Source organism: Sceloporus undulatus, chromosome 1, assembly GCF_019175285.1.
Source record: "Sceloporus undulatus isolate JIND9_A2432 ecotype Alabama chromosome 1, SceUnd_v1.1, whole genome shotgun sequence".
Taxonomy (NCBI): Eukaryota; Metazoa; Chordata; class Lepidosauria; order Squamata; family Phrynosomatidae; genus Sceloporus; species Sceloporus undulatus.
Window position 1 is genome coordinate 57,144,344 of NC_056522.1, and position 27,291 is coordinate 57,171,634.

A 27,291-nucleotide genomic window follows, 5' to 3' on the forward strand; every position below is an offset into this window, starting at 1 on the left:
AAGGTTATTACTGTCTGTAAGGACAATGGATGTCATGAAGTTGCTCAAGATCATGGTGTTACTGATATTGTCCATTCAGATAGTACTTTGGGGAAGATTTCATTGTAGGAGTTTGCAGGCATCAACAGGCCATAAGGGGGGGAAAATCAACTGATAAGGCTAATGAAATGGTGGCTAAAAGATGACAAGTGAGTGCAACTAATAGTCCCAGAATATGTAAGAGTGATAACAGATGTGAGCCTATCTGGATTGGGGGGGGGTGTCACTCTCAAGGGTTAACAGAGGGACTGTAATCTACAGAAACACAACATTAATTATTTAGAACTGAAAGTGATGAGGTTGGCTCTGACCAGTTTCGCAAAAAAAAACCTCAGGGATCTCATGTGCAGTTTTGATTGGACAACATGATAATCAGATTTATATTATCAAATCAGGAAGGTCTGCATTCAAAACCCTTAATAAATAAATGGGAAAGGCTGTTCAGCTGGTCAGAAAAACACTTCCAGTTGATAACTGCAGTGCATCTGAAGGGACGTTGCAGTGTCCATGCACAGTACCTGAGTCAATGCAAGTTACATCCAGGAGAATGGGCTTTGTGTTGTGCAGTATTCCAATGTCTCCAAAGGAGATGAAATCCATTCTAAGTGGATTTGTTTTCCCCACCACAGAACACCAAGAAGGTAATTTTGAATAGATGGAGGCAAAGGTACAGTAGCACACGCATTGACAGTACCATGGCCGAAAGGCTGTCATCATGCATTTCCATTCCAAATGATACAGAAAGTACTGTTAAAGATACAGTGAGAAAGAGAAACAATGGTTTTGATGGCACCTTATTGGTCATGACGGCCATGGTTTGCTCTTCATATGCAATCAGTAAGTCTATCATGGAGGTTGCCGAGGCTACCAGATCTGCTGAGTCAAGGGCCAATTCATCATTCAAATCTGGATTGGCTGAGTTTGACAGCCTGGAAATTGAAAGGTCAAATTTGATGTTGAAAGATTACTTGAAGGAGGTGATTGATACCACCTTAGCCTCGTGCAGAGACTCAACAGTATATTCGATGACATGAAAAACATTTGCAAGGAGGCATACCATTTAAGTATTGAAGACAAAGTAACAATCAAACATGTTTTGCAGTTCTTGCAAAATAGGTTGAGGAAAAGGGCTTTAGGCCTAATAGGTTAAAAAGGCAGCTGTCAGCTTTGTCAGTAGCCTTACAGTTTGAAAGGATTCCTTTGTCAGGTCATACACGTGTAAAAAGATTTGTGAGAGGGGCTACTATTACTATCGTTCCCTATGCAGCCCAGGTTTCCAAGTTGGGATTTAACCTTAGTTCTCTGTAAGTTGACAAAAGGGCTCTATAGACCACCCCTTTTTTTTGCACCAAATCGGGGCCGTGGCAACTACGTGTTGCAGCCCTAATCTAGCTTTTTGAGGGCACAGAAAGCAGCACACGGCATCATGGCACCTTGGGGGGCGAAGTTGGGGTGTGTGTCCTGAGGATGCTACATCCCGACTCCACCCCCATGCCAGCCTTAATGGCCAGTGTGCATAGGGCCAAATACACCATTTGAGTGTCTTTGCAGATGATAATGTTCAAAGTTGTTTTTTTGATGGCTATCATATCAGTAAGAAGTGTCAGAGTTGGCCACATTATCTGTTAATCCAAATTTATGTACGTTTGAGAAGGATAGGCTAGAGCTGATAGTAGAACCAACCTTTCTACCAAAGTGTATATCCCGAATGGTGACTCCGCAGGTGGTTTATCAACCTAATTTCTGTCCAAATCGAAGCCATCTGGAGGGGAGGCAGTGGCATACGTTGCATGCAAGGAGATCACTTAAGATTTATTTGAAGAGAACTAAATAGTGTAGACACACAGAATCTTTATTTCTGTCATACAGACCGAGAACTTTAGGTCAGAAAGCATTGGAATCATTAATTGGTAGGTTGTTACATGTTTGCATTTTTCTTTGCTTTGACTGGGAGAAGAAGCCACTGCCAAGTAAAGTATGGCTTCACTCCACAAGATCAGTGTCAGCTTATTCAGCCTATGCTGTATCCAGTTCATTTGTGATGCAGCAGGGTGGAAAGAACCATTCACCTATGTGAGACTCCATAAATTAGATTAGTATAGGTCAGCACAGGCAGCTTTCAGCAGGAGTGTGTTGTAATCAATGATAGCCAAATGAATTTCCCACCAAGAAGGAAGGGGCTTAGGTATAGCCCGGTCATTGCGGATTGTTCCTCCATGCCATCCTGTGAATGAGAGGTTGGACTTACCATGATTGTTCATTCCGGGATGGTAGGAGAATTAATCCACAACTGCCCTTAGAAGAAAAGTAGGTATTACTGAGATGAGGAAATAAGTTAGGTAGGGCTAGATAATCAAACTGACAGAGAAGGGAAGGGGATTAATGTTTTAAAGAATTACAGTCAGTCCTCCTTATAGGCAGGCTTGCTCTCCGCAGCTTTAAGCTCACACAGAAGGCAAGCTCTGGCAGAAATAATGGGGCGTGTACTCGCCCTGTGTGCCTCAGTGAGCATGCCCCCCCATTATTTTCTATGGGGCTTGAGCATACGCTCTTTTCCGCATACATGGGGGGGGTGGAACGTATCCCCGCGTATGGGGAGGGTGGACTGTACAACTGAAAAGAAGACGAATTCCTGCCATTACAGTTGGCACATGGGGAATAACTCCATCACAGTGGATTGATCCCCCTGTCACCCCTGAATGAACAATCATGGTAAGTCCAACCTCTCATTCTTCCCCTCCTCCCCTCCAAATTTGTTTAGATTCTTTGCCCCATATAATCCGCCCCACACACTCGGGTCAGCCGGTAAGAATGTATATATTATAATTTTATTTTGTATTGTTGCATTGTTGTATTCTTTTGTCTTGTACACCGCTTTGATCAATGTGGAAAAGCGGTATAGAAATAAATTTTATTATTATTTTATTTTTTATTAAATACATTTCAAGCATTTCTAAGGATGCATTAAGTAATAAAGCACTGAGGGGCATATATGATATCTCATTAAGTTTTCTCATTGAACATTTCATGTGTTCCCCCTTCTGATGTATTTGCAGCTGTCTGCTGTGTCTCAAAGAAAGGTGCAGAGCAGAATAGTGCTGTTGCTGCAGATGGAGATGGTGAGTAAATGGATTAATACGTTCTAGTTGAAATGTTTGACTTCTAGTCAAATTGTACTCATGCACATTGACTGGCCACTCTGCCATGAAAAAATGTGTTTTATATTGCCATTTTACCTGACAGATGAAGAAATGATGTCTGCAGAAGTGACTGTACCATCCAACTCTGAGCTTACTGAACTGGGCAAGTGTTTGATGAAGCAAGAGGTAAGCAAGCTGTGCTTCAGGACTGTGTTCATAATTTGTATCTATATTTCAAAAGAGCAACTAATTGAGTAGAATACAAGTAACCACCAAATATGTGGAATAGGAAAGTTAATATAAACTCTTCAAGTAATGTGTGTCTAGTGATGGAGATAACTTGTTCTCAGTGCTCCTCTCCCTTTGAGGAATATATGTGGTTGCTGTATACTTTAAACTTTTTTAAAAATCAGCTCAGTCTCAGAACAAACACAGGTCAGCAGCAATAGAAGTCTCAGTGACAGCTGTTCAGAAAATAAAGCATACTTCCCCCCCACCTCACCCATTCAAATCATGGAAGGCAAATATTTAGAAAATCCATAAAAGGTTCAAGAGCTCTTGACATACACTTGCATCTTAAACCCTCAAAAATAACCAAGAGCCTGTAAAAAATTAATTTCTCTTAATTAAAACCCTAAAGTTATGCGCTTTGTAAAAACTTTATTTTTCCCCTCTTTTTCAAGATAGGGAACTATTGCACTCAGATAACAATGCTTCCCTTCTAGCAGCAAGTTAGATTTCATATGCAGCTGTATCAGTTGTATCTGCTCTCAGAACTGAGGAAAGTGAAGTGTTCCCATCTCATTCCTCCATGTAAACATCCTTTACAATTAGCTCCAATTTTTTAAAAATGGCACCATTGCAGACTTCTTCAAAAGTTCCCTGCAATATAAGTTTCAGCAGTCAGTTGAGATTAACATTTTTCTCACCATGCACCTTGCCCAAAACAGAAATCTGAACTTTTATTGAATCCACTTAAAGAGGGCTCAACATCATATCTAAGATTCCTTCAGCATGAGGCACATTCTATTTCCCTGATGTACAAATTTTATAGATAATCTTCAAGTGGTCTTCCTTTTCTTTCTCCAGGATGTTTGCACTGCTCTGCTTATTACAGCCTACACATCCCTTTCCTGGAAGGATACTCTGTCCTGCCAAAGAACAACCTCACATCTCTGCTGGCCATTGCTTAAACAGGTACTTCTGTTACAGGACTGAGTGCTGAAGTTCAGTGTGGCTTAGCAGTTGCTTTAGGACAGGGCATTTCTCAAAATGTTTTTTCAAATCTACCTTACCTCTGCGCTAACCAGCATAGCCAGTAGCAAAGAATGCTAGGAGTTGTAGTCCAACATCTAGAGGGCCACTTTTGTCCACCGCCTCTTCTTTAGAGACTTTTTGTTTAGTATGAATGAGTGCTAGAGATCTCTTTTGGAAAGACAAGCAGAAATGTCTTGTCTCAGTGGCATCACTAGGTGGTGTGGCCTGCACCAGCTGACACCCCAGAAGAGAGGTGACACCCTGTTGGGACCTCCTCCTACTGCATGATGAGAGGAGTGCGCCCCTCCTGGCTTCTCTGCAGCAGTGGCAGTCTCTTCCACACCCCTCCCAACCTTGCCACAGCACTACAGCAGCTGAGAGGGCTGAATGTGACCCTTCCACATTCGCTGCCACAGCACCACTCTACTTGTGAAGAGAACGGTGCCATAGCTGCAAAGGAGAGGGCTGAATGCAATCTTGCTGACCTCACTGCTTCAGCAGCAAAGAAAAGGCCTTTTGGCTTCTGGCCCTGGAAGCCCCGCCCTTCCTGCACCAGGTGACACTAGGAGCAGTGATGCTACTATCTTGGCTTATTGACTTGTTTTTATCCTCTTTACTGTAGGGGCTCACAAGGAACTTGATGAACCCTGATGCAGTAATCTGGTTTTTTACAAGCGTATTGAAAGGATTGCAGGTGCATGGACAGCATGATGGTTGTATGGCAGCTCTTGTTCACTTGGCTTTCCAGGTCTACGAGGCTTTGGTAAGGAAATAATATTTATATGTATAATCCTTTATTTATTATGCCCTTTCCACCAAAGGGCAATACACCGGAACATATACAATAAAAATGATAAAACATCACACTATAAAATGCTAAAATACTGAAATAATATACTAATATGCTAAAAACAAAAACAAACAAAATCCTCCTCAGTTGCTGCCCATCTCAGTCACCTTAGGCATGCTCAGTATCTTAATTCAGTGAATCGAAGAGGAAGCTCTTCAGCCATTTACACAAGTGGATCAGATCCTCCTCCAGTCGGAGATGCAGAGGAAGGCTGTTCCACAAACATGGAGTGAGATCCTGAAAGGCTCGGAGCCCTGACAGAACTGTATACATCGGTGGAACAGCTAATAATCCTTTGTCTGCAGATCTAGATGGTATATACCATGTTAGTTGAGCTGCCAAATACATGGTGAGGCTAAAGCTCAGAACCTTAAATACTAGGTCCAAAAGCTTATAATGAACACTGGCCTGGAAGCCAGTAGAGGGATCTATGTGGGCAAGAGACATGTGAGTATTTGGGGAGATTTAAGACAACCTGGACAGCACAGTTCTGGATCAAAAGTACAAGAAAAAAGGTTCTTGATTAACCCTGCTCTATTTGAGGATTAATAACAACCTCAAACCCATAGAGACAACTCCTGCTCTCCTTTTTTGATTGGGAAGGAGTTGTTAATTTCTCTTTGGCACAGTTCCCTTTTGACTTTTTTTTTTTTTTAACTCAAGCGTCCACGCTATGCTGAACTGAAGACAGTAATGGAAGCGGTTCCAGAAATTCAGAAAGAGTCTCTGGAACAATTTGATTCCAAGCTACTCAATGTAACACTGAAGAAAATGGCAGAAAAGCGCCGGAAGGACCACTTCAAACGCCTGATTGCAGGCTGCATAGCGGTAGGTCATGGTATCAGACAATACCTCCAGGAAAGTTAAGTAAGCCTTTTCTTCCCCCTATCTAACCTAGCTGCTACTATAGTGATAGACAGCTGCCTATTTGCTACCTATTAAGATGCTAAACAAAAAAGCATTGCATAATTTGTTCCAGGCTAGAGAGGGAAATGAATTCTGCTTCAGTTACAGCTGCAGAAATGCTTTCTGGACTTAAAATGCCTTAATGTACTTGATTTGGGTTTGCCCTATTATGGCATTGACACCTGTATTAGTTGTTACACATGCTGAGCAGCCTAGATTACAGGAACAGAGAATTTTTATCCAAGATATAATGTAATAGGTTGTGTCTCAACAGTAGTTCCTGTCATCACAGGAGTGATTCTTCAGTTTAAATCAGAAGCTCTTCAACTGATTTACTTGTGCATGGCTATAATCTAATTTAGATTTCTCATTGTGTTCCTTCCAGAAGCCCCTAGGAGAACAATTTAGGAAGGAAGTTCACATCAGAAACCTCCCATCTCTTTTCAAGAATGTGCAACCATCTCTACAGTCAGATGTATTGGAAAACAGTGAAGATGGAGCACTCATTGCTCTGTTCGAGCCATAAGATCTGGACATTTTTCCTGCTGTCCTCTCCTTTGGTATTCTGTGTTCTTTCAGTCATTGTTTACTTTCTGTTCACTTCCCTTGAGCCTGGATAGAGCTCACTGGCTTCATCCATTCTGCTTGGAAGATGGATGTGAACTGAAAACACAGTTCAGTCTAAGAAACATAATGTTTCATTTTCTCAGTTCAAGTCACACCTCAGTTCCACAGTTGGTTTCCATTGGGTAGAGTCATCTATTCAATCTCATCACTGATCTAATTCTTTAGAAATTAGCCTTTCTACAGGCATATGGTGCTTTCTGAGTGAAGAGAGCATGCAGTTCAGTCCCTTTTATGCCTATCACTACTTACACTGTGGTAGTCTCAGTATGACACTATCAGAGGACCCCTCCTATTTCCCTTTTGGAAAGCTCAGCATTCCTGCAGCATCACAGATCTGCACACTGAACATTGCCATACCCTATTCTCCATTGACTAGAAGCTGCATTTCTTTTCAAGTAGCAGTTGCTCATATATTCCATCAAACCAAGCAAGTTAAACTATTATGTTGTCACTTTGGCTGAACTATACCTCAAGAAGCCTAAAGTGAAATAGCTTACCCTCCTTTGTCCCAAAAATATTATCCAAACAAGTACCCTAGCTCCAAGTCTGGCATTAGCTGCCAGGTGCCTGAATGGTCCAGATTAACCCAGGACTAATTTGTGTTCATCTGAAATAACCAAGCAGAAATGCTATACTTGAAAGTGGAGTTGCAGAGGTTTGGATCTGCAGCTCTTATAGAGCCTGGTAATGGAAAAATACATGCAAAGCAAGCTTCACAGTAGTTTGGGATTGTATATGTAGCCTAGGATTCTTGACTTTAAAATCTTGGATTTTTAAAGATTGAATTTGAAGAAATCAGTTTTTCAGTACTAACTAGAAAGTCATTACTTAATAACCATTGCAGTAGCATAACTGGAGATGCAAAATAATATTTAACTGAAGAGAGGTATAGTTTAAATGATTTTGCAGTCTGGTGCCATGGCCAGGAATGTTTGGAGACTGCAGGCCTTAACATGGTGTTCAGGCCCTTGCTAATAGCCTGCCCCCACTCAGACTTTTATGTTTCCCTCTAGTCTTGAGATCAGTGTAACATTTATTAAAACAAAACTCCTATGGCAGTAGCTTTGGAGTCTAGTGTAACTGTATTTATTGTGTCTCGGTTATGTTATTTTCTGTACCCATGACAGAAACATTTCAAGTAATTTGAGGGGTTTTGTAAGGACATTGTATCTGAAGATGTCCAAATCAATTGTGATACACCTCTGAATGTGTTAATAAAGGTCTTACAGTTTTATACATTTGTGTGTTGATTTTATTTTGTCTAGCTGTGCAGTTTTTGCTGTAACAGTTACCAGTATGTGAATTCAACATCCTGTTTTGGTGGTAAGGGTGCCGGTTGTCTTAAGTCGAAAGTTGTAAAGTAACTGGAAAGTTCCAAAAGGCTATTTAGTCTAGTCTTCAAAGTTAATGCACTTTGGCCTGTTACAGACTGCCAAAATAAAGCTGCTTCAGGTCTCTTTGGAGATATGCTGTTTAAATTATGCATGCATCCTAAGAATCCGGAAGCTGCACCAAAGCTGCCCTCCAGTGCTTAGGAATGGAGTGTGGCTTTGGCCCGACCTCCAGACTCTTAGGACCCATGCATCATTTAAAAAGCATACCTCCAAAGAGACCCGAAGCAGCTTTATTTTGGCAGTCTGTAACAGGCCTTTGCTAAATATAATCTGAATTTGAGGTGACGATCAGTAGCTAACAACTAATATCTAGGCATAAGCTTATTGACTATTTGATATTGACATTCCCTCCTCCACAGACTATAGCTCGCTAGTCTAAACCATTTGTGTGATTCGCAGAGACCACGAAGAAGAAGAACAGGTTGCTCACCTGTAACTGTGTTTCTTTGAGTGGTCATCTGCGAATTCACACAAACCCGCCCATCCATCCCCTCAGTGTCTGCTCATTTAACAACGCTTGTTGCCGCGCTGGTTAGCGGCTCATTAGGAACTGAAGAGGAGCGGGCCACCAGGGACCTTATATATGGGTGGGTGGGGCTACCACCAAAAAATTGCAGAAAGATACATTGCTTTCTGCCTAGAGATTCTAGAAGTTTCTGAGGATTGCTGTGCAGGCGCAGAATAAACCCATTTGTGTGAATTCGCAGATGACCACTCAAAGAAACACAGTTACAGGTGAGCAACCTGTTCTTCTTCCACTTGCTCCTATAGGAAATATACTTCCTAGTAAAGAGGCAACATAATTCCACTTTCTTCCTAGCACCAATGGAAATGGTTAGCAATTCCTCAAGGATTTTTTTATGCTTTGATAGAAAACAATCCTATTGTATTACGACTTCAGTGCCTGGTTCCCATTTGGTAGAAACCAGCCTGTGGCTGATGTGTGACTTCTTTCATGGCCTGGCAGCTGCTTGTAAAAATGTCTGAAGGAGGAAGCTAGGCAAACAGGCAATCTCTCAATCTACCCACATTAAGGGCTCAGGTCATGGGAACTGGACAGTACTGGAAGCAAGGCAGTTTCTTACCCCAGCTAGGACACAGAACTCTTTTGAGGCAGCAAAGCATGATTGCCCTAAAGTTCTGGAGCAAGACCTGCCACATCAGTGTAACTCTTTCTTCGCTATCAGAGAATCACATCAGTTCTCATGAGAATATGAATTACTGATTCACTGTAAGACACAGCAATGAAGAAATGTTATCGCAGCATAGGTTAGAAACTATGCGAGTCATAATAAGTCTCATGTTTCTGGGATTTTTCAGGGATATTCTTGACCCCATTTTTCACTGGGTTACTAGCACCCTTATAAACAGTTTCACTTCGGAATCTTTCTTTACATTAAAGGGTGATTAAAGCAATGGAGAAGCAGGATCTGGCACTATCATCTGAAGTCATTATTTTCTGTTATTAAAAAATGGCAATGGAAGAGCAGGTGCAAATCTCTTTTTGAAAAACTTGTAAGGCATGTGGTCAGCCCCCAAACCAGTCAATAGATCCAAAGGGGTCTCAAGCCATTCTGTACATGGACACACCAGAAGCTTTGATAAAACAAACAAAACAAACAGCTTCATTTATATACCGCTTCATACTGAACTAATAGTGTCTAAATGGTTTACAACTGTAAGCTAATTGCCCCCAACAATCTGGGTATTAGCGACCTCGGAAGGATGCAAGCCTGAGTCAAGCTGGGCCCTTTCGCTGGTATTGCACGCGCAACCTAATGGTTTTGGCTGCAGCACAGACATTTAACCACTGCGCCACCAGGGCTCCAAGGATACCTGAGTCTGACTGGCAAAACCTGAGGTTGCAGAATTACGCTGAAGAATGAAAGTGAAACAGTTCTTCCAAATTCTTGTTTATGGAGGAGCTTGGCTTTTAAAGACTGCCTTTTAAAAATAAACATGTTAGAAAAAACATCAATCAAAGACAAGTGAAGTGTCCAGCCTTGGTATATGCTGCTTATAGAAGTTGTTACAATTTATATCCCACTTTCCCCCATTAAGTCTCAAAGCATTTTACAACAGTAGAAGAAGGTTTACAAAAGGTAAAAAGTGATTGAACTATTAAAAAATTAAAACAAGTTAAAAATAAAGTGATGTAAAGTATAACAAAACAACCCAGCACATTGTACAAGGCCCATCTCAACTAAACAATCAAACTTCAAATGCCTGTTCAAATAGAAAAGTCTACAAAAGTCTGAGGGAGAGAGTAGGCTGGCCCAGTTCCATCGGGGCTGGCCTGAAGACGGAGGCTCTTCCCTCCTAACTGTCATCTTTCGGCCTCTGAGGGAGAGAGTAGGCTGGCCCAGTACCATCAGGGGCTGGCCTGAAGACGGAGGCTCCTCCCACCCTGTCATTTTCGGCCTCTGAGGGAGAGAGTAGGCTGGCCCAGTACCATCAGGGGCTAGCCGAAGAAAGAGGCTCCTCCTCCCTAACGTCACTTTCGGCCTCTGAGGAGAGAGTAGGCTGGCCCATTCCATCAGGGCTGGCCTGAAGACGGAGGCTCCTCCCTTCCTAACTGTCATCTTTCGGCCTCTGAGGGAGAGAGTAGGCTGGCACAGTTCCATCAGGGGCTGGCCTGAAGACGGAGGCTCCTCCCTCCTTAACTGTCACCTTTTGGCCTCTGAGGAGAGAGTAGGCTGGCACAGTTCCATCAGGGGCTGGCCTGAAGACGGAGGCTCCTCCCTCCCTAACTGTCATCTTCGGCCTCTGAGGAGAGAGTAGGCTGGCCCAGTTCCATCAGGGGCTAGCCTGAAGACGGAGGCTCCTCCCTTCCTAACTGTCACTTTCGGCCTCTGAGGAGAGAGTAGGCTGGCCCAGTTCCATCAGGGGCTAGCCTGAAGACGGAGGCTCCTCCCTCCCTGTCATTTTTCGGCCTCTGAGGGAGAGAGTAGGCTGGCCCAGTTCCATCAGGGGCTGGGCCTGAAGACGGAGGCTCCCCCTCCTTAACTGTCACCTTTCGGCCTCTGAGGGAGAGAGTAGGCTGGCCCAGTTCCATCAGGGGCTGGCCTGAAGACGGAGGCCCTCCCTCCCTGTCATCTTTCGGCCTCTGAGGAAGAGAGTAGGCGGGCCAGTTCCATCAGGGGCTGGCTGAAGACGGAGGCTCCTCCCTCCCTAACTGTCATCTTTCGGCCTCTGAGGGAGAGAGTAGGCTGGCACAGTTCCATCAGGGCTGGCCTGAAGACGGAGGCTCCTCCCTTCCTAACTGTCATCTTCCGGCCTCTGAGGGAGAGAGTAGGCTGGCCCAGTTCCATCAGGGCTAGCCTGAAGACGGAGGCTCCTCCCTCCCTGTCATTTTTCGGCCTCTGAGGGAGAGAGTAGGCTGGCACAGTTCCATCAGGGGCTGGCCTGAAGACGGAGGCTCCTCCCTCCTTAACTGTCACCTTTCGGCCTCTGAGGGAGAGAGTAGGCTGGCCCAGTTCCATCAGGGGCTGGCCTGAAGACGGAGGCCCTCCCTCCCTAACTGTCATCTTTCGGCCTCTGAGGGAGAGAGTAGGCGGGCCAGTTCCATCAGGGGCTAGCCTGAAGACGGAGGCTCCTCCCTCCTCACTGTCATCTTTCAGCCTCTGAGGAAGAGAGTAGGCTGGCCCAGTTCCATCAGGGGCTAGCCTGAAGAAGAAGAGCCCTCCCTCCGGTCCATCTGCCTTGGTCCAGGCCTCAGAGGGAGAGAAGAATGCTGGACCTGATTCCCTCCCCCCCTCACCATTCCCTTCTCCTTTTGTGTCATGTCTTTTACATTGTAAGCCTGTGGGCAGGGAACTGTCTGTTATCCCCTCTATTGTAAACCGCTCGGATTCCCAGTGATTGGGCGGTATATAAATAAAAGCTATTATTATTATTATTATTATTATTATTATTATTATTATTATTATTCCATGTGTTTATGGAAAGAGTAGGGAAGCTGCCAGTCCAATCTCTCTCTGCTAGAGCAAAGTAGAATTTTCATGACTCTGAGCTTAAACTGGAAGGAAACAGTTTATCACATCTATCCAACTGTGGGAAAAACTGGTTAGAAAATTAAGCCATTGCAACAGCAAGAACTGAAAAGTTACAAGAATCTGCCCACATAGCATGGTCTATATGAAATTGGGGGACAAATAACAATTAGGAAGCTGTAAACACATTTGGTGCTCTTGTGTAAACAAGGGAAGTGAGAATTCTACAGGTTTTAGTTAAACATGCAGGCATTAGATTATTACCATCTGTAATACTTTCCAATATGAAAAAATAATGCTGTAAAGGAGCATAAAGTAATTTCAGCTGCTTTAATAAGCAGAAAAGTATATCCATAAATCACATTCTGCAGAATGTATCCAGTAGACGATGACTCACTACTGCATAGGCAAGCCAGGTCCACGTTATCATTGTTGCTACTGCACTGTACTCCCTGTAGAGTTCCTTCTCTTAGAGACAACATCCGTACCTTTATTTTCAATTCCCTTTTGGATTATTACTATACCCTTTGTTTTATATTTACCTCTTAGTGTTCAGTCTTTCCCCAAACTTTTTTGTAAAGCTGTCTCCATTTTCAGCTATTCCCAGACTTTAGTTCACTTGGGTTCAAAAATACTAGACAAAATGTCTCTTTTATAACATATGTGCCATTGGTAAAAGACTTAATCCCTTCTTATGCAAGCTGGCTGCTTCTGTACACCCAAAGCTACAAACGCTACATCAGCATCTCACTCATTAATGAGCATTCCTTCTGCTTCCCTTGGCTTGGTGTTTCTGTGACTCTCCAGTACCCTTATCTTGAGCAAAAGAGGACGAGAAGTTGAATGATTTAATCATCATTCTACAAAAAGAAGAGTTATTATAATGGTAGCAAAAATACACATCAAGCTTTGTCCATCATTGGTGGTTTCACACTCTCAATTCCACTGAGGCCCCCCGTTTAAGAAAAATCGCACATCCATTCTCTTCACTACCAATAGACTGGAGGACAGCAGGCAGCCATTTTATATTTATTTCATGATTTTTCTACACTCATAGGTCATGTCCCATTTTGGTCTCCCTCCTCAAGATATAATTTCACTGCCTTCTCTGTAAAACCAAATCCATGGTACTGGATGGTTTGGCTAAGCATCTCTTAAACTACCCTGCTTGCTTCAGTCAACCTGAGAAAAAGCAACTCTGATGTGCAATTTCTAAACCAGCCTCCTAGACTGCCAAGGATGTTTAAGGAGTTAAAAACAAAACATCCACTGCTACTTCTGCTTGAAAGTTTAGTGCCCAGCATGGTTTTAGTCAGCCTATAGTCCCACCCGCTGCTTCTCACTGCCAAAAGCACTTGTCACCTGCCAGCCACTACTCTTCTGATCAGCCTGCTGAACAAATCTACAGACTTTAGAACAGTGCTACTCAAAGTGGTGGTTTATAGACTAGTGCCAGTCCATGAGCCATCAGCTATCAGCCCCTGCAGAACTTCCAAGAAAGAAACGCTAATCAGTGAACACCATTATGGCATGGCCCTTGGCACATTATGGGGAAAACTGTTGGTCCCCCACATCAAAATTCCTAATCTAAGACATTCCCACCTTCTTAGGTAACGTGGGTAAATTCAATTCCTGGATGCTTCCTTTGAATGTTGGTTCTTGTCTGCCAAGAATAATATTGTGTTCACTTGGTCAACATGTGACATTTTCTTTCTGGCTGTTCCACATTTTGCTATGAAAGTAACAGGGGAATAATGTTTTTTTCAGCATAGCAGCAAGTTTGATCATACAACCCCTGCCTTGTCTGGGTGGTAACTCACTCTTGGATGTCTCCTTCACAGATAAAAACATCCCTGGATATCTTCTTTACCAATGTAAATGAACATTCATAGTAAGTGGCCAACGTGGTGGCCAAGTAAGTGGCCAACACTTGTTAAAAACCCCACTGCTAGCATGAGAGGACTGTAGCATTAGTCCTTACTATATAGCGCTGCGGTATTATCCAGGTCAAACAAACCTTAAGGCCCATGTTAAGGAACTATGAACACAATTCACCTTTAAGAGGTGGATCTACTGTACAGCTTTCTAATATAGTCCTCAAGGCAAACATACATGGGCAAGAATTTATTACTAGCCACTTACACCTTAATGTCCTAACACATTCTTTTCACCCCATGTGGGGCATCTGTCAAAGAATCAAAGTCCCAAGTCAATACATTCTGATCTTTGCAAAAAGTTCCACAGTGGCACTGCCTTTACACAGCTGCATTTCAACCATATCTTAGATGACTGCCAATAGGAAGTACATGGGAAAGGGTGTCAGTCTTCCATATCTCTTGAAGATGCACCAGCTGATAAAGACTTCATTGGAGCTCCTTCTCAAAATGCAGCCATAGAGAGCTCTGCTAAGACTCTTCTGATGAGTTTTGTGTTCCTAAAGTCACTTCTTCTGGATGGACTTCAGCTCCTCCAAAAAAGTGCTGACATTTACCGATCAACACCTTAATAGCTTCACTCACTAATACATCTGGAGGTAAGATACCTGTTGACTCTACAGAGACTGGGGAAAAAAATAAATTGTTGTTGTTGTTTGTTTATATAATGCCATCAATGTGCAAAGTGCTTTACAAGTACAACAACAAAACAGCCAGCCCTGTTCTTATACAATGTAAAACATATACACAATACACAAACTTAACATCTTATTGTCAAGATATGTTTTAGAAACCTAATTCCTCACTAGGAATAAAAGCAGCATGTTTTATGGCTTTGTTAACATCCCAAAACAGACTTTCTGTTAGTGGAGGATAATAACTCCCCAGATTTGGGAAAAGAGCGGGGGGATGATGATAATAATAACAACAATAACAACAACAACAACAACTTTATGCTTTCAAATGCAAAAGCAAATATCAGCACCTCAGATTACGGTTTAAAGATTACATCTGACTGTGAAGGTTGCTTAATGTTTCAGAAACTGAACTATGAAACCAAATTATTTTAACTATCCATTTTAATAAACATGTATATTCATTTTGAGAGTCAAACAGCTTTTTATGCATATCTACAGCTTTAAAAGCATGGAAAACTACTCATAGATCTTTAATGCATAACATTTGAAGGACTACAGAACCATCTATAAAGAGACTGTAAAGTAAACAGTCAAACAGTGGGCTTGAAGAATTACTAAAATCACCAAGTATTTGAAGGATTACTCACAAATGTAATGATCTCTTACTCGAGCCAAGCGCACAAGGTTTTTCAAATCATCATGACGAAAAATTTCTCTACTAAATGTGTCCAAACGAGCATTAGCCACTCTTGCCACTTTTTTCCCTAGGAAAAAGAAATCAAAACTTGAAACACAAAGTACAAGCATGCTTTTAAGGAATCTTCCCCATCTTAACAGCATAATGATCTCTCACTATACGTTTTGGTGGGAACCCACTGGTGTGGCCAAGATGACACCCATACATCACTTCCTGAGTCTTCATCAAGGTGGGGGCAATGGCAGTGTGCAAGAGGAGGCACAGGAGAGGACTGCTGCCTGATTCTGTCCCACTCCCCACTCACTTCAGCAAAGCTGGCTGAGCTGGTTTTGATACAGGTGGTGTTTGTGCAAAGCCAGCTTTCACCACTGGAGCTTCTCTGAACTGATGGAATACTATGTCCAGTTCTGAGCACCAAGTTTAAGGAGGATATGGACAAGTTGGAACATGTCCAGAGAAAGAGGACTAAGCTAATCAAAGGTTTGGAAACCAAGCCTTATGAGAAATGCCTTTGGAAGCCGGGTATGTTTAGCTGCCTATTAGTTTCCGGGCACAGTACAAAGTAAAGCCCTACATGGCTTGTGTCTAACCTATTGCAGGATCGCCTCCTTCCATAAAGTCTGCTCCGCACACTTAGGTCCTCTGGGAAAACCTTCTTCAAACAATAAAGACCAGGTTAATGGCAGTTACCCTTCTCATCGGCTGCTCCCAAACTATGGCATGGTTTGTCGGAAGAGATCTGGAACATTACCAATCTTGACATCTTCAAAAGGGCTGTCAAGATAGATCTCTTCCGACAGGACCTGAATAATCCACCTGGCCTCCCATGGATACATATCATAGAGAGCACCCAAATTGCCCATCCCCTTGCCTCTGACTGGCTGAATGTTTGATTATTCAATTTTAATTTAATTTTAATTTTTAATTCTTTTAATTCTTGATTGTTTAATTGATATTTTATTGTAGTAAGATTGGGAGGGAGGGACTTAAAGGGATGCATTTTAATTGTATGTTGTATTTCATATGTGTTTTTACCTGATGTTGTAAGCCGCCTCGATCCTGCGGGAGAGGCGGCATATAAATAACAATTTATTATTATTATTATTATTATTATTATTATTGAATAAGAGAAAATTGAGAGGTGACATGATAGTTATCTTTAAATATCTGAATGGATGTCTTATAGAAGATGGAGAAAACTTATTTTCCGCTGCTTCAGAGACTAAAATATGAACCAATGGATTCAAAGTACAAAAAAAGAAATTCCATCTAAACATTAAGAACTTCTTTACTATAAGAGCTAATAGACAGACTTGGAGGGTAGTGGAGTCTCAATCTTTCAAACTCTCTAAACAGAGATTGGATGGGCATCTTTCAGAACTGCTCTAATTATGTATTACTGCATGACACTGAGTTGGATTAGATGGCCATTGTGTTCACTTCTAACTCTAAGAATCTATTATTTATTAAGGTTAACTTATGCCTGCATATAATACTAACAGGATGCCAGTCTCAATTAGCCAGAGGCAGAATGTTTTTCATAATACTTTTTTACTTCAATATACAGAAACTGTGACTTTTACAATCTAAAAGAAGTACAAAATACCTTTGATTTCCTCGATTTCAATAACTCCAGCTGAAAAGCACTTCTTTAGCTTCTCAGCTGCTTCCCCTTCAATAGGCTGCAGCAGAGTAATATCTGGCAACAGGCGGTAGCTGGCTGTTGCCACTGGAGAAAACTTTGCATGATCTTTACCTAAAGAAAGATGACATAATTTTATGTTTAAAACATATATTTAATAAAAACAAAATAAAAATAGGGGTGGGGGCAAAGTAGCAAATGAAAAATGGAAGTAAGTAGCGGTGGGAGATATCGGAGGGGGGGGGGTAGCAGTCAGTCAGTCCACTACATAAGAACAATTAAAATCAGTTTCACCAACACCAATGGGCTGGCATTCTTTGGTTTAAAACTTCACACACAAAAACAAATAAACGAAAACATCCAAAAACATACAAGCATTCAACTACTTCCTAGTACTGCTGAATAATCTTTACCATTATAATTTGTAATATCACTTTTTCTTAATTTCTGTTTAATTTTACATAAGTTAAATATCCAATTATAAAAGATGTTTTAAGTTTTCAAATTTATATCATCATACAATAATATATAGTTTATATTGCTGTTTCTATCAAATTCTATAACACTACTGTTTGGACTACTGTAACATGCTCTACGTGGGGCCGCCTTTGGAAACTGTTCAGGAACTTCCGCGAGTCCAAAATGCTGTGGCTAGAATGCTGACTGGAGCCAGTTACAGAGAACATGTAACTCCTGTATTGAAACAGCTTCAATGGCTACCGGTTTGTTTCCAAGCACAATCCAGAGTGCTGGTCATGACCTATAAAGCTCTACATGGCTTAGGACCAGACTATTTGAGAGACCATATCTCCCCATATGAACCACCCACAGCCCTAAGATCTTCAGGAGAAGGCTTTCTCTCGGTCCCACCACCATCCCAGGCTCGCCTGGTGAGGACAAGAGACAGAGCCTTCTCAGTGGCTGCTTTTACCTTGTGGAACTCCCTTCCATGGGAGACTAGGCTGGCCGCCTCACTGCTGGCCTTTCGCATGCAGGCAAAGACATTTTTGTTTAAACAGGCCTTTTGAGATCTGGCAGGCTTGGTTTTATTGGGAGATAAGAGGGATGGTCTTGGATTGTTAATTTTAACTTTGTGTTTTTTAAATTTTATATTTGTAATTTTTATATTTTTACAATTTTAATTGTACAATTTTAACTGTTGTGTTGTATGTATGTTAGCCGCCTTGGGTCCCACTTTGGGAGAAAGGCGGAATAAAAATAAAATAAAATAAAGAATACCCACCAGATACTCTTCTCTTTATCTAACCCCAAACTATGTAGCTTACATTAATACTCTTATCAACAAATCTTATTATTATTCTACTAAGCAATATGCAGTGTGTCCACGTTATACGCAGGCGTGATTTACGCAGCTGTCAGCATATGCTGAAAGCCACACCAGGAGAATGTTTGGCACAATTTGCATGCCTGTGGCGCATGCGCCATGGCACAGACACGAGCCCCATTCTTTTGAATGGAGCTCGAGCATACACGGAATTCCCCTTACACGGGTAGATCTGGAATGGATCCCCCACGTAAAGGAAGGGCTCACTGTACATACTTTCTTTTTCTTTACATACTTTTTCCCATACTCTAAGGTCCTCGGGGAAGAATCTACTTCAGCCAAAAAAATCTAGACTAACCTCAGCTACCCAGAGGGCCTTCTCCACTGCTGCTCCGAAGTTATGGAATGACCTGCCAAAGGACATCCTCGACATTTCTACTCTTACAGCCTTTAAGAAGGCTCTTAAGATGGATCTCTTCCAGCAGGCCTTCCCTAACTAGTTCCTCTCCCCGTTTACTGTGACTTACGTCACTCTGTCCCCCAATTCTTCTCTTAAATTTAATGAGAAAAATTAAATTAAAATTAATTAAAATAAAATTCCTGCCTCAAGAAGAACCCTCCTTCTGTACCTACTGTCATCATCAGACCTGGGAGGGAGTGAAAAAGACAGGCACTGTTCCATCAGGTCTAGTTGTAAATTCTGTAACTTACATCACTGTCTTTTATCTTAATAATAATAATAATAATAATAATAATATTCTACAGCTTGGATATAACATTTCCAGGAATCCCATTCTCTATAATGGACTTTTAAGGAGTCTTTTTTTCAACAGGCATGTTAGTTTGTCCATTTCATAAATTATAAGTTTCCATTCTTCTATATTAGGGGTATCTTCTTTCTTCCAATATTTTGCACAAAGCAATCTTGCTGTCACAGTGATGAAAAAAAGTACAGTAATTTCTCTTCTTTTTTTTCTCCAATGTTTGGTTTTCAATCATATTTAGCAGCTACATTTGGGGGTCGGCACATTCCTTAAATTTGAGTATTTTTTCATTTCACAATGGATAGTTTTCCAATATAGTTTTAACTTTTTCACATAACCACCAACTATGTAGATAAGCACCCACTTCTTTTTGGCATTTCCAACATTTATTTTTGTTAACAATGGGCTGGCATTCTGATATTAACATGTTTAAGTTTTTCCTTCACCAGTATATGTACTTTATGGGACACTGCCGAGCTTGGTATTCCCTTCCACCCTTCACAGTGCTCAAAGCCCCACCCCACCCTTGACATAAACACCCCCTGTATAGCCATTCTGTGCCTCATGGAGAGTGGGAAGAGAAACATGTGGCTACATCAGCCAAGAAGCTAATGCTATTGCATCAGCAATGAGACTTCTGCAAGACGCTGCTGGATCTCAGCACTGATGTCATCATTTCATGTCTGGCTAGTGGGACACAGCCACATGCTTTTCTAATCCAGCCCACTCCCATGAGGCACAGAAAGGTAATGGGATAGTGTACAGTAAGACGAGAGATGGTATATGGCTCAGCCTACCATAGGTCCACATGCAGAACTACTACTTACACTGAGCCATACAGATGTGCATCCACGGACATTTTCTATTCAACAGAAATTTCTCAATTGTCTACAGTACAGCAGAGGCCCAAGTTTTAAATATAAAAAGGAATATTAATGCAATAAAAATCCTTGGAAAAGGATCTTAGTAAAAATTCTTCTACATTGTGGTGGTCCAATAGTGAGCAGAAAGCCCCAGCTACCACATAAAAATCCCAGCTTAGTTTTGCCCCACATTTCCACAATATTAGTAGTGTTAACCACCTCACCAATGCCCTTTACACAGTGCATAAGGATGTCAATCTCTTGGCCAGGCCGCAGTTGTGCAATGAGGATGTCATCATGCACAGGACGGAAATTAGAATTCATGTTGTCAGCCTGTGACCCCAGTGGTACCCATTCCATATGCCTGCTGTAAACTGTAGAAAGAAAATGACACAGAAAAAAGTGTTTGTAACTAGGCAGACAGCTGAATCAACTATGGCACCTTTCTCTACTGCCAACGAAATAAAAGAAGCAACTATGGGCAGCAACTGGCTCCAACTAACAACACAAGATTCAGAAATGGAAGACTGAATGAAGACTGAGATACTAAGTGTCAAGAAGTAGAATACAGGACAATTACTCTGAAACAGATGTTTTTACCTTTATGGTTAATATAGAGTTCATTAGGGTCAGATGATTCTTTAGGTGCCTGAGGATTCCTGCTACATTTTATTTTTAACTGGAATTGCAGAGTATTAATTTCATCACATTCATCTTCTGCAGAAGAAAAGAAAGAAATTAAGAACTCTACACACAGTCTTTGCTTTGGTAACGTGAGCAGCTTTTAGAATCTAATTTGGTTTAGTCAGTTTGGTCCCCTACAAACGCATTCCACACCACTGCACCTTCACTTTTGTATTCAAAGAGTCGAGGATCTGCACAGATAGGGATCAGTCCTAAACGATGAGCCAGAATTTCATCCTGAACAATGGAGGTGTTATTATACACAAAGACTTTCTCAACAGCCATGGTTGGCACCTAGGAAAGAGAAGATAAATGCACTACTAAAAAGAGATATTCAGACACATTATCTCAAAGGATCAGTCCGCAATAAACATCCACATCCACTTATTTCATATGTATCTGTTTTTTTGGTTCTGAAGCTGATGCTATTTCTTTATGCCATGTCTTAAGATCTAAACTAGAAATCCATTGTTTAGGTCCAGGGCTTTGTTGCCTGAAGTACAGCCAAGACTCACTCCATAAGATAAGACATACATATTCTAGCGATCTGAAAGTCTGAGGTGATATTTCTAAGAAGTATCATTCATCTCATCATTTTAAATACTTCATTTACAACTTTACAGCTAAAAGCCTGAAAAACTAGACTTTGTACGTTCTACCAAGTTTAATCTAAAGCAGTGAATATTATGAAAAGAATCAGAATTTGAATGTAAACATCTCCTGCAAACACAAACAACAAAGCTTAATCATATGAGACTATGGTGTTTTAGCAATTTCCCCCCAAAATGTATCTATATGCACAGGGCAAAAAAATACAAATTTGAAGTTTAAGCAATAAATAGGGGACTATTTGTGGTGATTTCATTTGTGGCTTATCTAATAATACAAACATATCTTGATAACATGTAACTGTACTTTAGAGACAGTATACATTTAAACAAATTCCACAATTCCTTATTTACCAGCTCTTCATTAAGGACAGGTTCTGTAATCCCTGCTCCTAATCTAAAAATGCAACCTCTCAACCTCCAGAGAGAGAGAGAGAGAGAGAGAGAAGCAATAACATATGCAGGTAGCTCCAAGTGCAGAAATGAAGAGTGTAAACATACTCTATGTATATGTTGAGTTCCAGACTGGAAAAAAACAATAGCTATCCACATCACTTTACACATGTAGAAGCAATGAATTGCAAGTACACTGGATAAACTGATCTTATTTAGGTCCATATCACAAATTCACATAGAATGTTTTCCCCACCCACACATGCAATGAGATGTCATATGGACATCCATGAAGCAAAAGCAGCCTCTCCTACCCACCACTCCAGTGCAGCCAGGCCTCATGAAAGACTCATGAAAGAAATTAACTGTTCAGTCCATAGGTGAGAACTCTAGAGCAGATGTTTATTTTTACCCCATGATTGGTAAATTCACTGGGAATTATTTCTAACATTACTATCAAGCCCTATATCCACTAGTCCAGTGGTGCCCAACCTGGGGGTCAGGACCTCTTTGGGGGTAGAACAACCCCTTCACAGGGGTCGCCTAAGACCATCGAACTCTAGACTCTAGCACTTCTTCTTTGGCCACATCCTCCACATTTACCCTGGAAGTCCCTCCATTTATTTGTGCCTAGGTGTCAGTCCTCTTTTTAAGCGAGCGAGGGCCTCTCCTCCTCCTACACAGTTGTGTAGTGTGAAAGGGCCCTAAATCTTAGACACCTCACTTATCCTCTTTCTGCAAGAGAAAATCGTTTTTAAAAGTAATGCAATTTTTTATTTATTTGTTTTATATCCTGCCTTTCCCCTTGTATGGAACTCAAGGTGACTTAGAGCATTTTCACCATATAAAATAAAAAATTCTATATAAAACTACAAAGAATGGGTCTTAATTCTTGCATCTCAATCTTTCATCCACATTTCAACCTTTAACACAGACTTCTCAACGTTTCTTCAACATTTTTATACACTTCTGGAGGAAATTCTAAAACAGCTCACCATAGCCTCCTAGTACTTGTAAAAGTAACTGCAGCTCAACCCAGCCAATGAAGCACTAAGCCTGAGGAATGTCCAAGAAGTGTCTTTTTACTAACTGAGCTAAGCAAACTGATACCTCAGCAAGCAAGATGCGTCGGAAAGCATTCGCAATTGCAGCATCAATCCCCACCATGTCAAATTCCAGTGTGCTTTCATCCATATGGATCATATCTATTCTGAAATTCTGTGGGAAACAAACAGAGTTTCAAAACAGGTTAGTGCCTTAACTGGCATAAAATGCTTTCACTGGTAAGGAACAAGATCAAGATATATATACACACACATACTTCACAACCAAGGATCTGTTTAATCAGTTTATACTTTGTTAAAAAAAAGGTTTGATAGGCTACTATCAAACTCTGTTGCACATTAATGGCATGGATGAGCAATGTGCAGTTCACAGGACATATGACCCCCCCCCCAAGAGCTGTTTTTGTGCCCCTAAGGCCACCTAGGGAGTCAAAAATATTTTTCCTAATTTTTTTCAAAGGCTTTGTCCCAAAATATTCATCAGGGATCAAGGGTTGCATATGTGCCACTTTCTGCCATCCCCTTGAGCCAACTGAGGCCCAAGAGATGCACTTTAAAAAAAAATAGGATAAAGGAAATGACTTCCTGTTGTTAAAAGGCCTCTCTGGGGCCTAAAATGGCCCAGTAAGCCACCAAAATATTTTTATATTTGATACTTTTATTTTATTATTTGCAGCAGCAGTTGGTCTCCTAAAGTTTCCTGGGGGGGCTAATATAACCCCCCTAGGCTTCTACAGTTGCCCACCCACTGGAAAACTAAGGCCTATACTCCGCCATACAGGCAATATGACTCTACAACTGCCTGGAAAAAGATGTAGATAAGGCAACAGTACTTAGAAACCAAGAAGGTTCTAAATCCTTGCTAATTGCCGCCAAGCTCAGAAACAGGGCAAGAACCCCAAGATGCCTGAAAATAAGTGCTCCAACCCCTTTTCTTAAGCACAGTATTCTCACCTTTTCAAATCTATTCTTATCCCAGGCATCATCATATCCAGAATAATTCCCTGGAAAGTCTGTTGTGTGGACCTGGGAAAAAGAGGGGAAGAGGTGATGCTCAGTGATGGAACATATGCTTTGCATAGAGAAGCACAATAGTTCAGCCCCAGACAGAACTTGGAAAATCCTCTGCCTGAAACCCTGGACAAGTACAGCCAATCTATGAGAACACTGAATTAGATGGTAATTGATTAACAACTGTCATTTATTTATTTGAAATAAAAAGTGGACAATATTTTTCAGTTATCTGGACTACAGTTACCTGGGCTACTGCAGCCGAGGGAGGGGGGACTCCACATCCTTACAGACACACACACTATATTCAAGTAACCACAGCAGCAAGTAGCAGTGACTTGCATGCAAGAAACTGTATTTGTTTCCTTAGTTGTTGCATTTATTTATCATCTCTCATCAAGGCTCCAGATAGGAAATGGCCACAATAGGGCGAAACATCTGAATCAGCAACTTTCATATCATTTTATCCTTTAATTTAATTTAATTTAATTTTAAGCCTGATGGCAGGGAACTATCAAATTAACAAGTTGTTAGATGCTCTGAGAGCCTTTCTGGACGAAGAGCTGAGTGTAAATACTGAAAGTAAAGAAATAAATAAAACACTCCACACTAAATATACTGTATTGGCAGATGTTTCCTGTATTAGTACGGTGGTCTACTTTGGCATTTATAAGGTAATATAATCTATACTGAGGGTCAGCCAACAAAGAGGTCTCTTTCAGTGCAAGTTGGACTTTAAATGCTGTGTAATTTCGATCTTAAGGTTTGTATAGAGTTTTTAATACATTTGAAATTTTAATGTGTAATGTTCTTAACTTTCTAAAATCATATGCTTTTTTTAAACTTTGTACCTACACTTTAATGAGCTGTATTTTTTTTTAACTTGTACTATTTTAAATTTTACCAAACAGTGATACCTTTATTGACCAACCGAAATGCACGGTATACTTGTTGAAAGCTTTCAAATCTCCACTGGCTTCTTCATCAGGCAAAATGTTATATACCAAACAGGAGAAAAATTAGAGATAATAGTAAGATGCCTGAATATTAATACAGTGGGGCCTCCGCATACGTGGACTTTTTATAACCGGCTTTGAGCGTATGCGCTCAAGCCGCTGGGCGCGCGCGGGGCGGAAGGGGTGGCGCATCCCATTCAGTTGAATGGGCGTGCGCGTCTGTTGCACCCCGCGCATCTCCGCGCCGCCGTGCACAAGCCCCATTGTTTACAATGGGGCTTGAGCATAGGCGGAAATCGCCATACGCGGCGGGATCCAGAACGGATCCTCCGCGTATGGCGAGGTTCCACTGTATACCCTCCCCATACCATCTTAACTAAGGACAGAAACAACAAAATGTAGCATCTTACTAACATCTCCAGTTTTTTCTCGTTTGGTTTGTATCATCTTGCCTGATGAAGAAGCCCATGGAGCTTTGAAAGCTTGCAACAAGTACGCTGTGCATTTCGGTTGGCCAATAAAGGTATCACTGCTTGGTAGATCTTTGTTTGAATTTACTAAATGGCCAACACAGCAATCCCTGCGGGTTTTCTATTTTAACATTTGTTAACTGCCTTGAGTTCCTGTATCAAGAGGGCGGTGGTATATAAATGAATAGATAAAATCTAAGCGTGAAAACTTGAATCTGGCCAAGGCTGGATCTGGGTTGGGTTAATTCCATGGGTTCAGTGGGTTTGCTCTATTGGGTGACTAAATGTCCTCCTTTTCCATGCTATGTCCTACATTTCAAGCTTCTGTTCAGGAAGAATTCCAAAACGTCCTCCATTTTAAGCATGACTCAGAAGCCCATTGAGTAGCACCATGTTTGCTGCTGCTGCTGCTGCCCTTCAGGAAACGCATCTCCTTGGCAGCCAGTCCTTGTTGCAAAAAGGCGGAGAATCTGGATCCTTCTGGAGTTCCTTTTCCTAGAAGCAGCAGCAGACAAGACTGGCACCCAGAGCTTCAGGGTGTGTTTGTTTCTCTGATGGAGAAAGGGTATCAAATACCTTAGGCAATGGGTTGCTTGAGGACGCAATGCAAACACTGAAAGGGTTGTTTTCCCTTTAATCTCAGCACAATGCACACATTAATCATCTAGATGCAGCTCCAGCCAAGGGACTGATGCTGGCAAATCATGACTTGAAGCATCTGTCTCCCTCAGAGTTCTAGAAGCCTATTGCGAACCAACAAGGCCTTTTAACCGAGGTCCAGAACACACTGCAGAAATAATCCAGTCTGAGACTGCCTTAACTGCCCTGGATCAGCGCTAGGGAATCCTGGGAACTGCAGTTTTGTGAGACATTTATCCCGTCTCTGCCTGAGAGTATTGGTGCCACGACAAACTACATTTCCCAGGATTCCCTAGCGCTGATCCAGGGCAGTTAAGGCGATCTCGAATTGGATTATTATGTCTGCAGTGTGTTTTGGGACCCAAAATAATAATAAAACGCAGCGCGTGTGATGCAGCTGGAACTAAACCATACGAAAAGGATTTACATTGAGATTTTTATTTCTCTACATCTTTTTCTGGAACGTTCTACATTTTGAGGCGCCTCGTCCTCCTCGGTCCTTTGGTCCTGCAATGTTTTGGACTTCATCTCCCATGATTCCTGGCCGTCGGCCAAGCTGGCTGAGGCTTCTGGGAGTTGAAGTCCAAAAAACACGCAGAGCCACGTTTTGACCGTTGGCACATCCGATCACTCTATCCAACGGACGCCGCGCAGGCCCTCTTCAGGACCAGCCTCCGCCATCCCTCCCCCTCCATCCCCCCCGGTTCCCGTTCCCTCGTTTACATTCCGGACTCCGAACTCGCCCAGAACCACCCGGCTCCGCATCTCCTCCACGCTCCCGGGCGCCGCCATCTTGCGACCTCTGTCCGACGCGCGTTTCCAAAAGGGAGGGGCCGCGAGATGACGTCCGTGACGTCACGTGACGTCGACGCCTCCTACGCCGTGTCCGTTTGTAGCCGCCATCTTGTGTGTGGCGCTCTGAGGAAAAACATCATTGTTTTTTGTAACTGCCTTGACGCTGGCACGACGCTGATCAGACTCTCCCCGCCTTGTCTGTGCCGTTCTCGCTGTAGCTTATCTATCCATCCCTTCAGAGAAATAAAACACTTTCTCGCCCTGAGCAACCAAAACGGCGCTCTCGTCACACCGTTTGCCAAGAAATATCGCGAGAGTTGAGGAGTCTCCACGTCCTTAGCGCGCCGCTGAATAGGGAGGGCTGGGTTGTGCTCCATCCGGGTCCTTCTCCTCCCTTCTCTGCCTCAGTTAGAGAATCTTGGGAAATGTAGTTTATTGTGGCACCAGAGCTCTCTGACAGAGAAGGCTAAATGTCCCACAAAATTACAGTTCCCAGGATTCCCTAGCACTGAGCCAGGATTTTTAAAGCTGGGTTATTTCTGCAGTATGATTTGGCCCTTACTGAAGATGAGTTACACAACTGGCGGAGGGCCACATAATTTAGGGCTAGAAATACACTCTGAAAGGATTAAATAGTCTAACC

At 42.0% G+C, this 27,291-nt stretch overlaps 2 protein-coding genes across 3 annotated transcripts in view; one reads left to right on the forward strand and one right to left on the reverse strand.

Annotated features, from left to right (window-relative positions):
* Positions 1-8,053, forward strand: part of XPO5 (exportin 5) — a 75,807-nt gene extending 67,754 nt beyond the window's left edge. For both annotated transcript variants that reach the window (XM_042452212.1, XM_042452205.1), the window contains exons 27-32: positions 3,096-3,158; positions 3,283-3,365; positions 4,269-4,376; positions 5,059-5,199; positions 5,950-6,114; positions 6,578-8,053. In XM_042452212.1, the coding sequence (XP_042308146.1) occupies positions 3,096-3,158; positions 3,283-3,365; positions 4,269-4,376; positions 5,059-5,199; positions 5,950-6,114; positions 6,578-6,718 (701 nt within the window). In that variant the 3' untranslated portion in view covers positions 6,719-8,053. The remainder of the gene's footprint in view (positions 1-3,095; positions 3,159-3,282; positions 3,366-4,268; positions 4,377-5,058; positions 5,200-5,949; positions 6,115-6,577) is intronic.
* Positions 8,054-12,521: 4,468 nt separating this feature from the next.
* Positions 12,522-26,944, reverse strand: POLR1C (RNA polymerase I and III subunit C). Its single transcript, XM_042444869.1, is given in 10 exon segments — positions 12,522-14,681; positions 14,683-14,765; positions 15,425-15,541; positions 17,081-17,230; positions 20,253-20,402; positions 20,629-20,745; positions 20,874-21,006; positions 22,824-22,931; positions 23,732-23,803; positions 26,577-26,944. Coding segments are annotated over 10 exon segments (1,035 nt in total). The 5' UTR covers positions 26,646-26,944; the 3' UTR covers positions 12,522-14,645.
* Positions 26,945-27,291: the final 347 nt, after the last annotated feature.